The sequence below is a fragment of the Rhea americana genome, unplaced genomic scaffold (genome assembly GCF_003343005.1).
Source record: "Rhea americana isolate MKP2758 unplaced genomic scaffold, rheAme1 scaffold_7, whole genome shotgun sequence".
Taxonomy (NCBI): Eukaryota; Metazoa; Chordata; class Aves; order Rheiformes; family Rheidae; genus Rhea; species Rhea americana.
In genome coordinates, this window is record NW_028186867.1 from 3,503,232 (window position 1) to 3,520,612 (window position 17,381).

Here is a 17,381-nt window from a genome sequence, read left to right on the forward strand (position 1 = left end):
AGAACCAGTGTGAGAAAACAAGTATTGATTTTTTTTGTTCATACTATTATATGGGACAGGTCAGCTCAGTGTATATTAACCTATTTACTCTTTTCCCCAGGAGCAAGTTTTATAGCCAAATACTTTGCATACGAATTCACTATAGGGAACAATTAAGATTGCTTGCATGACCTACTTGTTTCTCAATACCTTAATATGCTTGGATTTCTTTTTTAATTTAGCATTGACTCTGAACTGTGTGGGTTATAATTCTCAATATAATTGTAGCATTTCTGTAATGTAGTTTATTGTAAATTACCAATATGTGCTATTAACCTTTGCTTCAATTTAACATAATTTTTGTCTGGAAACTACACTGAGAATTGGGGGCATGTGCCCAGCTGATCTAAATCCACTTACCTCTAGTTGAGTCAACAGAGTTATGCTGAGTTAGATCATATGCTGTTTTGCCAGCTCTAAACACTAAGCTACACGATAATGTTGTGCACATTATGAATATTAGTAAAGTTAAGAAAGTTACTAGTTTTCCAGCATCCATTCCCAATCTTGAACTCATCTGTCTTGCATCTATCAATTTATTGCCATTACACTGAAATCAATGAAACATTCAGATATACCCATTATTAACCACTATAGGCCCAGAACATTATTAACCACTGTAGGCACATAATATGCTGGTAAATCATGGAAGAATCTACCAGTATATCGCTGACGTGCTCTTTGAAGAATCTTTTGCAAATCACAAGTGCTCGATCACTAAGCAAATAACCTCTGTCCAGCAGTTTCCAGAGGGAGGTGTGTGTGTTCGCATATGTTTGTAGTAAACAAAACATTTTCTGTTAAAATAATTAGAATGTAGTTTAGAAAGCACCTTTGCCTATCAGCATTGCTACGGGGAAATAAAGATGTATGAGTTTACTTGTAAATACTTGTTGATTGTTGGGAGGACTTACTCACTTAAAAAAATTTGATTCAAAAACATTTTGTTTTGGTATCATGAGTACAGATGGCTATGTCAAATATTTATAATAATTGAAACAATAGAAAATTTGCAATGAAAGATTAGTACTTTAGATGAGCAGTTTTTCTAGTTAAAAGTCTTCATGACTACTCTAGTGAAATTTCCTCAAATTCTTTTCTGTAAGCTTTCATTCAGTAATGATATTACGCAAATACATTCACATGTTACTGTCTGGTACCTACTTTTCAGAACAGTAATTAAGGGACTTTTTATGTCTTAAAACATGATTTTATCTTTGATTAACCTTTTTTTTAGAAATGGTGCAATCTGTTTCAAAAGTTAATAGAAAAATTCACTGGCTTGTTTTTCAAGAAGTTATATGGATGAAATACTTTATTTCAAATATTTTGATTTATATTTTAAAAATTCACATGTATACTTTTATGCTTTGATGACACGCACACATACACACAAACAGTTGAGACAAGACTGGGCATAAGGTTAATTAGATGAAAGTAATTAACTTTGCAAAAATCATGAATGATTTGGGATGGTTTTATACAGCCAATGTTCGGGTCACTCCATATGATCCATATTAAAAAAATGCCTCTTTCAAAAAAACATTGATTTCCAAACTTCTATAAATCAGATCTTTTCAAAATGAATGTGACATAAAAATGGGATCATCCAAAACCTCAGTAACTTTAATAAATTGGCCTTATGAATGCAATTTAGTGGATGCATCAAAACAGTGATGAAGAAGAGTTTCTTGCTCCAGAAAACTCAAATTATGACTCACATTGTGCTAACTTTTATACAATTAAGTCACACTAGAGGAGTTACATGAAATTCCCAAGAATAGAAGTCCGAAAAAATGTTAGAAGTTTAATATATATTTTTAAGGAGACATTCTGAAACACATACACATAGCTAGTTGGTAATTTTTAAAGAGAAAATAATTATGTACCCCATAGAAAATACCACAGAGATTAAGAGGAAGTGATAATTTTCCCCTGCTGTATACCTACTTTCTACTGTAAAATGGTCACTTTCACTAATCAGATTAACTAGCATCTTCAGTCATCCTTTAACGAAAGAAATCATGATAATGTATAATGACATATTCCTTTTGCACACCAGTCTGCATTTTATACTTTTTAAGAAGCATTGTCATCATGAAATGCCAGCATAACTCCTAACACAGCTAACAACCTACCTTCGTATAAACTGTACAGCTTCTTTTGTCAGTCTCTGAGTAAGGTTCTCATAGGACAGTGGCTGCTGGATAATCTGATGGTTCCTCATTAAGAAGCAGTTCAGGTATCGAAAATTATAAAAGAAAAAAAGCAAAACCACAAGTAAAACAGCAGTTATTAACAAGCAACAGCCCAATGCTTGGAAAGGTACTTTGAAGAAGCCAGCAAAATGCACTGCTGCCAAAGAGACTAGAGTGATTCCAATTATTTGGATTGAGGTAACCATGGATTTTTCAGTTCCTTTCAAAAATACACTGCCTTGCCCAGGTTTGCAGTCTCGAAGATTGGTCACAGAAAGCCCATAGAAGTAATCAAATCCATGACTGAGGGGGTGGTGACAGAAGTCATTACTGCTTTCACAGTTCATTCCAAGATGCCACTTTCCTATAAAGAGATAGGACAGAGAATATTTTTGCAGTTAAACCACTAGACTTAGAACATGCATCCTTCCAAACATGAAACTCTCGCTATATGWCTGATACTTCCTATCCCCAACATTTATTGAATGCATTCCTATTTTATTCTCCACTCTTTCTTTATACCTTCACCAAAGACTTTTTTTGAAGTCTGCTCTTCTTTTCAGTTAGAAATAGCTTGGCATAGCTCCTGATGGACACCATTAAATTCTGAGTGGGCTAGCAGGTCACTGAAGAGCAACAGAGCTCTAATAGATAGTTAACTTTGAAATGAGTTGAAAATGAAGCCCATCTGCATGCGTAGTTAAGGTCATAATAAAATACAGTTTTGTACAGCTACCACTTTCTTAGGAAGAGCCAATATGGAATTATCCATATTTCTGAAATTTATCAGGCAAATCATTCACATCTGACTGGCTTTAAAAAAGAAAACTGTAACCAAAAGAAGTAAAACAAGAATTTTAAAATTACCAAAGCATTTATTACTTAAATTGTTGTAAGGTCTCCAAAATTGTCAATTAATACTATCAGCATTATTTATTTCTTATTCTTGTGTTGGGTGGGTAGGAGAAGGGGGAGGAGGTAAGACAGGTATATAAATACAAATAAATAAATAATTATATTTGTATACAAAAAGAAAAAAAAACACTAACAGATAAGTTATTATCAAATATTGCTTCTCATATCATTTTGTCACACTGGGAAATAATTCTGTTTCTGAAATGTGTTGGACACTGACAGGCATAAGATAAATAGTGAGTCTGATTTGCGTTATAGTGGCATAAACCATGTTCATGCTGACTGCAGTATGTATTTAGGTAATTCACTCTGCAACTGAGGTACAACCCTTTACTGTATGTTTGTGCACTGCTTAGCGCAACAGACCTAACTGTTTACTAGCTACTGTTTTAGTTCAAATACACAATGAACAAAAACTACAAATTCATTTTGACAATGTAACAGACTGTAGTTAAGCCTATTGACATAAATCATATTTGGACCAAAACTATTTGGTCTCAGAAAGGCAGTGTGTCAAATATTTGAGAAAAATTCCAATGTCACCCTTGATAAAATCGATGACAACTTATATTGCCAGGCCGAATTTTATCTATTCTTTCTAAATCAAATAATTAAATATGACATAAATATGACCTCAGTAACTAAATATGATGACAGAGGTTGTGATCTTAAAAGAAATAAACAAACAAAAAGACCTCCAAAACCCAGTAAGTCCTCACCCCCATAACACATCCCAAAGAAATTTGAATTATTTTGTTCTATAAGCTTCCAAAATATATATGGTAGAAAATATATAAAATGGAATAAAGTATATATGAAATTTTCCTCTTTCCCTAATCATCACAGCTTTTACACAACTTTAAGAAGTCCAGATGCAGGCCTCCTGGGCTACAGCAGAATATACATCCTGCACTTCTGCCTTTGGAAATGATAAATATGAGTACCACAGTAACAAAGAAGGTGAAGATGAGAGTCAGCTCTGATTTCAAGCAATAGTATCTAATGAATGGGTTCGATGTCTATATTTCTCTTTCATAGACAGCAGAACTGAGATATGTAATGGAAAGACATTCATCTAAGTCTTTAGATCATCAGTAAAGATGGGGGGAAAAGACACAGAAGGTGTGAGTCTCATGCAATGTTTAATCTTCCAAACCATAAACATGATGAGAGTCTAGTTCTCCTGGCACATCACTTGATAGTCTTAGGTTAGCGTGTCTAGAAACATCTTCAGCATATCACAGAAGCAGGCATAAAAGCATTTTCTGTTATGTTTATGTGGCAGTGAAATGGAGGCCTGGTTTCTCCCTCATTAYTTCAAAAGTTTTATCATTTATTGTAAAGATGGCCACCTTACCTCAAAGAGTATTCTGTTTTCTGTAGAAAGAATGGCTCAAGTCATTACTTTTGAAATAGTCCAGTGAATAGTATTTTGACTGATTATAAAAATAGCAATGCAGAACACTGCTGAATTTTTAGATGTTAAAATGGTGCCATAGCAGGCTAAGACTGACACTGAATTTCACTCCCAATTATAAAAGAGACAGAATTTGGAAAAATCTGTGTTTTTTTTTTAATTTTGATGACTATCTTTATGAAATAACTTTAAAGCCAGATGTGTAGCAAAGTGAGCATCAAGCTATTCTCATAAAGACAGATATTTGAAATAAAGGTAGAGGCTTCTAATCATGAATGTAAATAATCTTAAAGTTTTAATTTTTGAATTTTTACTTTTATTTTTCAAAGCAGCAGTTAAAATTTATGAAAAAAAAGAACCAACCAATCAGCCCAATATAAATACACTACAAGGTCATTTATTAGTTATGAAGAAGTTTGTTTAAACTAGATCTCTACAAAACTAAATATTAAACTAACATAAAACTAAAATATTTAAACAATTAAACTTAACATAAAATTAAACACAAGTCAGGATAGAAGAATCTTGCAACAAGAAATTAAGGCCAGGGCAAAATATAGGACCTATTTATATCAAAAGGCTCTTAGCAAGCATAAGTTCTTCAATGCTAAAATGATCTTGGACCTCAGAAAAGATTTGTTTGGAAGCAACTTAATCCAAACAAAGCAGAGATAGTGCAAGTTAGCCGGGAAAAGCAACAGAAGTGTTGGTACAAGTTATGTAGGTAACTGACTGAAAGACACAACCGTCATTTTAAAGGGACGATGAGGTAGAGAGTTTCGATAGGTCCTGAACTGCTCTGAGAAGACAAGTGATGACTGGGCCCATAATATATATTTTATTAGTTTCTTTGACTTCTATACCATTCTTCGAGACATCAATTTCTGTTTTGAATTAGCTTTTCAATAGATTATTGTAATGTGCTTTTACATTTCTAAATCTAGGAGCAGTGCAAAATGCTCTCACCTCTTTACTAAGTTGAGCTACATATTACGGACTCTTCAGATAAGCATCATACAATTTACAGCAGATCTTACGAAGATTTTGAGTGAAATTTAAGCTGTTAATTTTCACTGTTCTTTTAATACTACGTTATAGACTCAGCCAACCTTTCATTTTCCACTATGGCCACCATGTCTSTGAATACTACATTTCTCATTCTGGAGATGAGACACAATTCCCAATTTATTAATACTTTTGACTTCAGAGATAGGCCACATAGGTGGACCTTAAGCTTTTCTAGATGCTAAACAACATGCTGGATAGTAGTAGTGAGGAAAAACTGACCTTTCCTCAACTGTGACCATGCATTTTTAGCAGTAGTTGAAACAATACGGACCTACCTTCACAAGTTCTTTTGGATTAAGAGTCTGACATAGCTGTTTCCCTCAAACATTGATATTTCTTGCCACCCTCCAGGATCCTAAACTGGTGAAGTATTTCAGGTTCAATGCATCTACATTTCTAAGAAAACTTGATTTTCTTGCAGATTTTCCAATTAGGTCTCTTCCTGCTAGATCTATTGTATGTCACTTATTTGTGTCACAAGAGAAAGACAATGAGGTAAGAAAAATGTATGCATAAAATAGTTTAAAACTAAAATATATTTAGGGACACAGCAAGCAAAAGGAAGTACATATTCAGAGGAGGAATAAAAAAGGGAAAATGAAAGGAAACTTAATTTAAAAAAGAAAAAAAAAGAAGTCCTTAGAGAGTTAAGGGGAAAAAACTTGGTAAAAAAATACAGGCTTGAGGAACAGAAAGGCTTCAAATTATCCTTATGCCAGTCCATCACAGGTGCAGGATTTGACAATTAATTGTTTGGGAATTGCTGAGTTAGACTGAACCAGGCAATGACTCCCTGACCTAGACCAAGATGATGTGATAAGAATACCAGCAGAAGCAGAAAATGGGCAGGGTGGGAATCAAAGCCTGCCTTTCTCCTCTTCAAATCTACATAATTTTTCTTTTTGTCATTTACATATGCTTTATACTTAATTTTAATACTCTTCTTGATTTTTTGGAAGGCTTCATTATACTCTAAGGATATGGTAATATTACATTTTATGGTTTCATAGCTATCATTCAGGCCATTTGGAAGAACTGTTCATTAAGCATCATGGAGATAACTTCTGGAGATCTAAGTGGCAAGCTGTCATGCTGCCGCGAAAATAGTTAAAAAAAGAACATTAACTAGGTCAGCCCCCAGAAAATGAGTTGTATTACAGTGCTTGTTACAAACAGAAGAATGAATCTTCTGCAGCCTTTAATTCAATATGGAGCAATAGGGAGTAATTCCTTGATGAACATGACAAATTATGGCTTTGTTGTTCTAAGGTTCAGATACATCTGCACTAAATATATTTCTATTAAGATCTTCTGTTTTTCTGTTTTGAATCTGTCAGGACATGACAGTATTTTATACTTTTAAAGATTGGAGTATAGCTAAGGAGACTTGCTTAGTTAGGAACATCATGATGCACAGAGGTAGCTACATGGTATGGATTTTTTTTTAAATGATGATATGAATTGCTGGCCTTGCTAAACAGATTGATTTTTAAATAAAAAACTATGCCCCAAGTTGTAAGCTTTTGTCACATTTACCAATCAAGTTGGTGCATCCAGCTTTTAAAGGAACAAAGTAACGTACCTGTATGATGCTTTCTAAAGATCTATTTCCTGACAATTTCAGTATAGAAAGACAATGTATATTACTTAATATAAGCTGTATTTCACATACATCTGCTGAAATGTGAGCAATGTGGAATACCTCAGGAGTAAAATTAGGAAAAAAACTTTTCTCAAAATTTAAATGCTTTACTTTTATAATATTCATTTAAATTTCCTTTAATGTTATACAGTGAGGTCCCTCTTACCCATCATTGGACATTTATGTCTAAGTTGCTTGTCAGACTATCTTTATAACAAGAGAAACATACATATTTATATTAAACATCTGCCATAATATAAGACAAACTTCCTAGAAATGACCATTTCCCTCTAATGACTAAGAATCCACATGGTTAGCTCAAGTAAAATTATCTACATTATGAAGATATCTCAAGACAGGTGAAATGAATCCTATTGCTGCCCTGATTTGCACCCTAATCCCTCACTTTCTCTCTGTTGCAATCAGATTCCTATTTTAAACTTACATTGAAGAATTTTCATGAAATGGACTGATTTTCAATTTGTTACACATTTGTTCAGTACTTTGCACAATGAGACTACAATTGTACTAGTGAATTAGACATACTTACATGATTATTGTTTCACATATGCATGGGAATGTGCTCAGCTTTGTATTAGAAAAATAATAAACTCATTATGCTGTGAGGAAAAGGCTTAATGCAGACATTTAACACTTTACATGGAAAGTTAATGCACTTTTGATTGAAATGAATGAAAAATAACATTGTGTATTTGAATAATTTTACCTATTAGAGCTGTTGAGTAACCTCTCTGCTTCAGGAGTTTTGCAAAAGTTATTTCTTCAAAAGGAAGCCCTCCAGAAGAGGCAGCAAATAAGAAGACACCAACTCGTGTGTAGGCAGCCATTCCTAAATACAACAAAAGCGAATGAAACTTGGATAATACAGTGAAATGGTTTTCATACATTCCTTCTACATGCACTTTCTCCTTTAAGTAGTATCACCTAAGTAACATATTGCCACTAGTTATTATGAAATGTAAGTGGCAGACCCAGTCATCCATTTAGTTAAGCAAGGTCATTTCTGTACTATCACCAGAAATTGATGAGTAGAAAAAAAGAAAATTCTCTACTTATAATTGTGCAGCCAGCTATCACGTAAATGGATGTAGCCCCTTCTGTGGACATTCTGAGGTATAACATCTGAAAGAAGTTGAGCTCGCATAATTCATTTTTATTCTGTAAAGGGAAGGAATGGAGCTGGAGACTAAGAGTGAGCGCTCTCAAGTTCTATTCTCAGTATGTCGACTTTCCTTATACATGTTTTTTTTTCAAGTCTATAAGACTATTTGAGAGAAGATAATTGAAACACGAAAATTTTACAACCAGGCACATAAAATATCATCATCAAAAAAGAGCAGGAAAAAATCTGATTCAGTAATCTACTGGCTAGTATACTCAGATTTTGTAGGAGAGGCCCCATGCTCAAATGGCATGAACAGACATTCTTAAGTCCCAGTCTGGGTGCATTAAAGCAGCATCACATATAAGCTAATAAGAAAATATCTAAAAAAGACACAGTAATTTCTATACACTTGAGCTTATGCATACCTCTACCCAGTATGAAGAACTTGGGAGTTCAGGTTTATGAAAATTAGATTATTGGGATTCCAGATGAGAATTGGCTCAGAATATAGACAGAACAAAGAAGTAGCTACACAAATCTGTGCAGGTGTATCTTCAGGAAGTCTGAATTATGCAACTGGATAATTGCACTGCCAAAATTACATGCCTAATGTAGGCAACCAGAATCTTCCCTTGGGTATCCTTTAGAAGAGAAAAAGACTTGCTATACTAGTTTATTAAAGACAGCTCCACCTACCCAAATGTTGCTTCAGTTTTTCACCTTTATTCAACATACTCAGTTTTATTGATCAACAGTTTAGGCAGTTTTAGTCATATATATCTGTACTTTATTTGAAGGTGTACTTCAAACTCTCATAACTGAAATCAGTGTAATTTCACTAAGTTACTGGCATCAAAGTAACGTACAGAATCATTTTTTTTTTCATCAGTACCTTCTCTGGGGTGTTTTACCAAGTTCCTGCATTTTGGAATATTTTTCTTCCTCTCTATTAAGTAGGATTTTTACATTTCTTTCTTTCTTTTTTTTTTTCTTTTTCCTCACTCTGATTCTAGTATCTTCCATAATAATCCTGTATTAGCTCCTCACTGATGTTTGGAAGTAGTCCATATTTGGTAATTCCTAATTGAATTAAGACAAAGTCCAATTTTTGTAGATACATGGAAATGATTAGGTATGACTGAGAGCAGATCAGCCAAGAAGAAGAAAAAAAAAAAAAAAAAAACAGTTCAAACATCAAATTTTCAGAAATAAGAACAAGGATCATAATGGAAAGTGACCTGTGGTTATACCTGCAGCAAATATTAATAGTAGTATAGCTATAACACATATAGACTTTTTTCTTTTCAGCAGAATGTAATGGAAAATTTAGTGAGCTATATTAGCTAGCACTTCTGCAGCAGCTTGTTACTTGATTTGAATGAACATGAACATATCAAGTAGGCTCCAGAGTCTTGCTTTGCTTTCATTCCCAGAAGCAAGGACAGGATGTTTTATCACTAATGAACAAGTGATCTGATTAATGTATAATGATCCTTGTTAAAAATTATGTTAAGAGAATGTTAAAGTTGCATGGTTAAGCAGTGAAGGGCTTAGTCCCAGCCCATTAAAGTAAACAGATGAGTCTTTATTGTCTTAAATGGGCTTTGCATTAGGCTCCTTAGAAGTAATAAAAGTTATTAAAGTTACATGTAATTGTAGGATTCTTAGTATTGTGAATGGGAAGATATGAAGCAAAAATACTTAGGAAGAAGGGAGGATTTTTGCTTTCTTCTCCCAGGTTGGAGAGTTGCTGGAATATCCTAATGAATTTCCATCAGAAAAAAAAAATATTAATTTGTTTAAACCAAAAGGTTTTGATGAAACAGAAATATCTCAGCAAGAGGGTTTAAACTGAGTTTTGTCTTATGTCTTCCTAGACATTTGGTAAGTAAATCACTGCTGACTTTCCTTTGAAGGAACAATGGGCTTTCAGTGCCATTTCACTGTTTTCACAGTGTTCCTGTGTCTAGATGTTGCTCTCAAACGTTATTTTCATGTTTCTACAGGAATAGCTAAGGTATTTGGCTCAATTTGAGGCCCCGTGGAATCCTCTGTGATGTTCAGCACTCAGGCTGCCCTCACCACTCTGGGAGCAGCCTGAAGGCAAACAAGGAAGCAAAAAGGCCTCCATCATTTAGATAGTGGAACAAGTCTATGAAAACTTGTTGTTACTTCCACTTTAAATAACCTAAATCAGGTGCTTTCCCCAGTACTTTAAATAATTCCTTTTCTTAAAAAAATATATTTTTGTATGAATTCTGAAACATAAGAATTTCCCAAGTATGGAAGATTTCAAATGTTGACTGAATGTACTAAGCTTGATTAGGTACTGACCTAAAAACCCAATCTGATGATGATAAAGACATCAAAAAGGACAGGAAAATGCACACAGCTTACTGTAAATTAAATAAGATACACATATTAATAGCAATATGGAATTTTACCTGATCTGATAGGATACCGTCCTGTCAGGAAAGCTGCCCTGCTTGGAGTACACAGTGGGGATGCTGCTATATGCTGAGTAAGTGTCACACCTTCCTCAGCTAGCCTGTCAATATTAGGGGTTCTAGAAAAACATAATTGAAATAAAATTATTTAGAAATGGGCATGGTGAGATTAAATATCTGAGGCAAAAATTATTAAAAATATCAAGTTAAGATCAGTGTATGCAAATTATTAAAATCATGGTGGTGTTGAAAGTTTAAATAAAATTATTGCAAATACGTTTGCATTTATTAGGTGTTAATACCAAAATGGTTTTATAGTATTGTGTTATTTTTTCCCCCACTTTCATCCACTTGTCATGATACTGCTCTGTGACACCTGTTCCTGTTGTATTTCAACTTTTTTTTATGCATTCATTCACCCCAAACCTTAACTCCACTACTTATATAGCCCTTCTGCTTCAACAATGGGGAGGGGAGAAGACTGGTGAAAGTTGCTGCTTCCTTACTCCCTGCTTACTTGGTTGTACTTCTTCCTTTTCTCCTGTAAAATTTCAAAGAATAGAGACAATAATGAGGTCATTTGGGATCTGATTGTCCCACAGAGAGAGTGAAAGTATCATCGGTTGCCCTAGACAGAGAGGCGGAAATCTGTGATAGGGAAGACAGTTATAACCTGTGCARTGTCACAGTCATTGGCTCATCAGTAAAATTACATCAGATGAAGAAAGAGGGGTCGCATGGAAAAATGTAAAGTGCCTGCCCAGAAAAAAAAAAAATTCCACTGTTTTTTTTTTTCAAAAAGGTATAATAGCATCTCAATATTATACGATATTATGGGATCTTTTTGAGGGGGAAGGGAGAGGAAGATGGATATAATAATTTATTAGGAGAGATTCAAATAATTATGACTCTTCCTTAATCTCTGCATTAATRATGTTTACAGACTACATCTGTAATATTCGATCCAGAAGCACTTCCAAGTTTTCATATCTGCATGTGAACCTTGTCCTCATGCATATGAAAATTGATTTCTGCAGGATTAAATTCTGTGCCTTTGGTTCTACAGAAAAATAAATAAATAAATAACAAAAAATCATCTGGCAGACTAGCCAGGAACTGCAGCATGCTTTAGTAAGTCTCTGACCTGGAAGATTAATGATCATGACCTCAAGGCACATTACATCCTCCCATTCTGACTGTATTCTATTTGAATACAGTCAGAAACATTAATTTTCCAAGAAGCTTTTTTGCTATTTCACCTATAGACAACAAGCAGTGTGATGTAGTTTCTTCATACTCTAAAATTTAATCCTAGAGTTCTTTCAGTATTTCTGATCCTTTGTAGGGGTAGAAGGGGTGACACAAACATCTGTGCTACATACTTTTTTTATTGGTTAAAACTAGAGGCTGTAAAATAAGTTGTTTTTGTGAGTTAGGAGGAGCTTTCACTTCCAACTAACTTCAACAGGAACAAGGCACTTAACATTCAACAGGACAGTGCCTTTAGTCTGAATGGACTGTTTAACCTGATCTCAGTGTTATTTTGCACCACCGAAACACAACAGAGTAGATCAACTCACAAGCATCACACCTAATTTAGCAGTAATGATCCCCCTGGGGAACAGGTATATTAACATTGGTTTTAATGAATTTAAATCACTACAGTACAAAGACAAAAGAAGGAAAAAATGAGAACTGTTTTTCCAAATGGTTAGTAACAAGTTCTTCTCAAATCACAAGACCTCTTCAAAATATGTTTAATTCATATTTGTGCCAAATTACTTTTTAAAGAAAATTATTCATTACATTTTATTGGATTTTAAAATTATTTTGGTTGCTCAGTTATCTGTTTAAAGTGCAATGCTTTAGTGGGATAAGCTACAAAAACTAAGCCTTTTCTTCTTATTATTATTATTTTAAAAAGCAAAGATTTAACATTCTATTCTGCAGAACATTTCTGCTTTACTAACTTTACAAATCTATAGAAAAATTAAATAAAAAAGACATGATTCCCCCAAACATATCATCATACCGTAAGGTTCTGTTTCCGTAACATCCCAGGTCTCCAATACCAAGATCATCAGCCACTAGCAAAATGATGTTGGGATTCGAAGCACTGTGACTACTGACATTCTTTATGGCACACTGGCAAATTAATAGAAATAAAAGAAGCCTCATCTTCTTCCTGGTGTGCAAGAGCAAGTGGAAATATTATAGACAAAGATAACACTTTTTTATTATTCAACTGTTTCTCTAATTTACTTCCATTATTGACTTGGATTCCATCATAGAAGAGAAGGAGAAAATTAGATTGTAATTTTTTGGCTTTTTTTCAAGAGACTTTTTTAACCTTATTATCGCTCTCATATTTTTTTTTTAATTAAAAATGCATGTAATGTGTATCTGATGTCCCTTTCCATCCCTTCCACTCAGAGATGAAGCCTTGAAATAAAAACAAACAGAACAGCAGCAACCTCAGTGACAATACTTTTGTAGAAACAGATGCACTATCAATAAATCATGAGACCAAATATTTTTTTTTCTTTTAGGCTTAAATTTATTTTGAGGAACACAGAAACTGAAATCATTTAGGACCACAATTTTCAATGTTCATTTAATTCTGCCACTGAAGTAAATGACTGAAATTATCTTCAATAGGAGAAAAAAAAAATCTGTATGGAGTTTCTTCATAAGAATAAACATTAGGAGAAAGGGGATAAGATTACTGAAATGAATGTTTTTATTAAAAAAGAAAAAAAAAATCATAAATCTTTTAAAAATCAGGCCCTACAGCAAAGTTATGTAAAAATATCTGATACCAGATCACAATGGTCAGTCAAGAGTGATAATGCTATACTGAATTTAAAGCAATTAGAATAATGTATTACAAACAATAGTACATACTATTATAATCTTTTATGATAAAGGCAGAGTTTCTTTGCTGATGTGAATAGTATGAATATTATTTTTCCAAAACAGGGATTTTCAAATCTCAATTTTAATCTTCATTGATAAATGTTTCAGGTGAACTTGACTCCCTTAGGCTGTGATGGACAGTGCCAGGTATATACATTATAAAACAAAAGAGACACTCTCCCTTCTGCCCTTGGCAACGTATCTTTTCCGGACGCAGGCAGTCTTTTTCAAATGCAGATGAAGCAAGAGTCAGATCTAGACACTGGCTTATGCTGGGACAAGAAGGAAAGAAGAGGAAAGTAAGACTGAGGTAGAAATTTGTAAGTGAAAGAATAGGAAAAGGAACTGGAAACAAGAATTTCAGAAGAGATTGGGGATAGCAGGTCAAAAAATGAAATCAGTGAGTTATGGTAGATAAAAATAACTAGAGACAAGATAAAGTAGACAACTAGAAGAGTTCATACAAAGAGACCAGACATCAAGGAAGACAAATTCATAGTTCAGTAAGACGTGGTGGATAAAAGCAGCTTTAGAAAATATTAAATAGCTGAACTGGAAGAACTTGCACAGTCTAGAATAAAGAGCAAAGAAGGAAACTCGGAGCCATCTGGAATGAGAAATGAGGGGTAGAAATGAAGATTGATAGAGGGTTTAAGAAGCTGAAAGGGATAATGCAACGCTAGGGCAGGCAAAGAAATTGAGGAAGTGAGCAAACTCGGAGCAGCAGGGAGGAAAGAGCAGAGGAGTTACGATTAAGGAAGATGAAGGGAATTGTTTGGAAAGAAAAGCCTGGGTGGAGAAGGCTCAGGACTGATACAAGTGAGAAGAGACACAGATAGCGGGGATCAAGCAATACAGACCGCGATTTGAGATTCCCAACTTCCATTATTGCCATTCTATCAGAAAGCACACATGCAAGTGTGTCCTCTTTTAGTGCTGGCTCACATACAGGGTAAAATGTTAGTAAGTATATTAGTTATTTTTTTAGCATTGAATGTACACTTTATAACCTACTGATCTTTCCTCTCCTTGGTGGAGGTTCCAACATAGACCTCTATTGAGAGCATCTAAAGGTTCCAGTCTTATGATTTTCAATAAAATGTTATATGGTTCATTTCATGAAAAGCAATGTACTTTGTTTCAGACATGAAAAATATATACACCAATGTTAATACTAAAAGTTTTAATGCAGTTCTGCTTGGCTGGATACATCTAATCAATTCTTCATCAAATTATCACATTAATAGTGCTATGCAGCAATTGCCACACTGCAGATTTTTAATCTGTGCAGTAAATTTACTTTTCTTCCCTTGAATGGCCTCCCACATGTTTCAGGACAGCAACTAACACATTGACTCTTACAGGACAGGAACAACTTGCTGTAGCATCTTATGTTCCTACTCTGCTGCATGGGTGTTAATGGTCATGATAATAGGGAGGGTGAAAATATATATTGGTGATATATATTGAATTACATGGACACTCACAAGATCTGCACATTTATTTCATGGAATCGTTGGGTACTTTCTGTCTCATAGGCTTTGCATTGTCTATGGTTACCTCTGAATAAAATCTAAAAATATACACTTCTGCTACTAATAAAACAATCATTTTACAGGCACTGAGTTAGCTGGTTTTGGTAGATTTCACAAACAACAATTTAAAGAGTAAAAATAGAGCATTTGGTATGTATAGAGCTATGGAGAGAAGTCTTTTTGAATATGTGAGGGGTCTTCAGCCTCTAAAGATAGCAAATTCACTGGCCTTTAACAGAGCAAAGGTACTCTTGGAAACCTCAGTAGAGTATTTTGTTTTCCAGAATGAAAGAAATATAATAAATGTGTGAAATATTTTAGCAGTTAACTGAATATTGTTCATCTTAAAGAGTTCTCAAATCTTTGTAGAGACAAGCATCAGCAGGATGAAAGACAGCATTCTATTCATTGAAATATGTAAGAAATTAATTATCATGGACAAAGTTTAAAATCTTCCACTGTTTATGTTATCAAACCTCCTCATATAATATTTTAACATCATCTACAAAGCTAAGCTAAGAGACCTGTTCCTAAGAGCAATTAAATCATTGTCATTTGCAAAGTCACTGAAAATGTCTTATTATCTATTTATCTCTGGAAAGGTTAGCCTCCTAACAGCTCCAGTTCTCAGTTTGCAAATCAACCAAAATGTGTTACTGAAAGATGTCTGTGACACAGTACTGCTGGGACCAGTCTAAACGCATATTGTAAGCGCTCTCAGGTTTTGGGCTGTTCATCTTCATCTGATATGAGGTTCATAAAGTGAAAGGAAGAAAACAAACTCCCAACAAAATCCCAGCCTGCTCTCTGCACAGCAAACTGTCATGCATCTTGAAGGGCCATGTTTGGAAAACAAAGACAAATGAGATGGAAAAAACTGAGTGGAACAGACAACAGCAAAGAAATACAGCGGTATAAAGGGAAGTATGTAAAAAAAAAAGAAAGAGGGAAAGGAAAGGGAAAAGGAAAGGGAAAAGGAAAGGGAAAAGGAAAGGGAAAAGGAAAGGGAAAAGGAAAGGGAAAAGGAAAGGGAAAGGAAGAAATGCTGTGGTACCTCTGTGTCACACCAGAGTATTTAATGGGGAATAGTTAGGCATACAGACTTAACATGAAAATGATTACACTGAATCAGATGAAGTGTTTACTTAGCCTTGTATCTGGTCTCCAACAGAGGCCAAACCAAATGCTTAAGGAAAGAACATTAAGAAGCTTGCCAAATACATTCTTCCACTTATGTATCCTTCCAGCTTTTGGCAATGAGTACTTAAGGGCTGAAGATATATACACAGCACATTATTCAACAGCTCACCGTGGACCTTTTTTCCTGCATGAATTTGTTTTAGACCACGCTGAACCAATTTGCATTTTTTGGACCTCCACAACATCCTACACAGGCTTCAGCTTTAAAGGATTACATTCTAGACTCAGGTGTCAACATTTTCCCTTAATTACATGTTAGACATGTAAGTGCTGTTTTGAATCCTTGCTTCACTTCCTTTATGGTAAAATAGGACTAATAATACATCCTTTCCTCCCAAGGTGGTTGCTGGCTTGAAGAGATTTCAGATAGTGCTTAATTTCCTAATACAATAGGAGCCATATAACTATTTCACTTCCATTCATAGAATCATGCTATTGCAATCTACAAAAATGCAATTAATACATATGAACATACATACAAACATACACAGATCAACGTGCCCACATACACATCTGCACATGCATATGGGTGTATACATGCACACATCCTGCTTTTTCTGCTTTTCTTCAAATTACAGTATTGGTATTCTAATATAGTTTGTTCACTCATGTTAAAACAAATTTAGTGTAGAATAAATGTGTAAGGTTAAAACAGATATAAGCAAATAATAGAAATTATCCATTATTTGTCTTTATTTCACACGAATTTACCAAACACTTCTCATTTTGTGTTTTAGTTTTCTGCACAAAAACTGTTGGCAAATCAGAAAGAAACTGAAGATTTTTTTCCTTTTTCCTCACGTGAATTAGAATTATGGCTACTTTTTTCATCAATTAGCTACATCTTATCCTGACTCTATCTTCCCAATTGAACCATC

At 34.3% G+C, this 17,381-nt stretch overlaps 1 protein-coding gene across 9 annotated transcripts in view; it reads right to left on the reverse strand.

Moving 5' to 3' along the window:
- STS (steroid sulfatase) overlaps positions 1–17,381 on the reverse strand; it is a 108,863-nt gene that overhangs the window by 72,061 nt on the left and 19,421 nt on the right. For all 9 annotated transcript variants that reach the window (XM_085321576.1, XM_085321569.1, XM_085321573.1 and 6 more), the window contains 4 exons: positions 12,885–13,037; positions 10,850–10,971; positions 8,007–8,129; positions 2,178–2,601 (listed from right to left, as the gene is read on the reverse strand). In XM_085321576.1, coding sequence (XP_085177702.1) covers positions 2,178–2,601; positions 8,007–8,129; positions 10,850–10,971; positions 12,885–13,037 — 822 coding nt within the window. The remainder of the gene's footprint in view (positions 1–2,177; positions 2,602–8,006; positions 8,130–10,849; positions 10,972–12,884; positions 13,038–17,381) is intronic.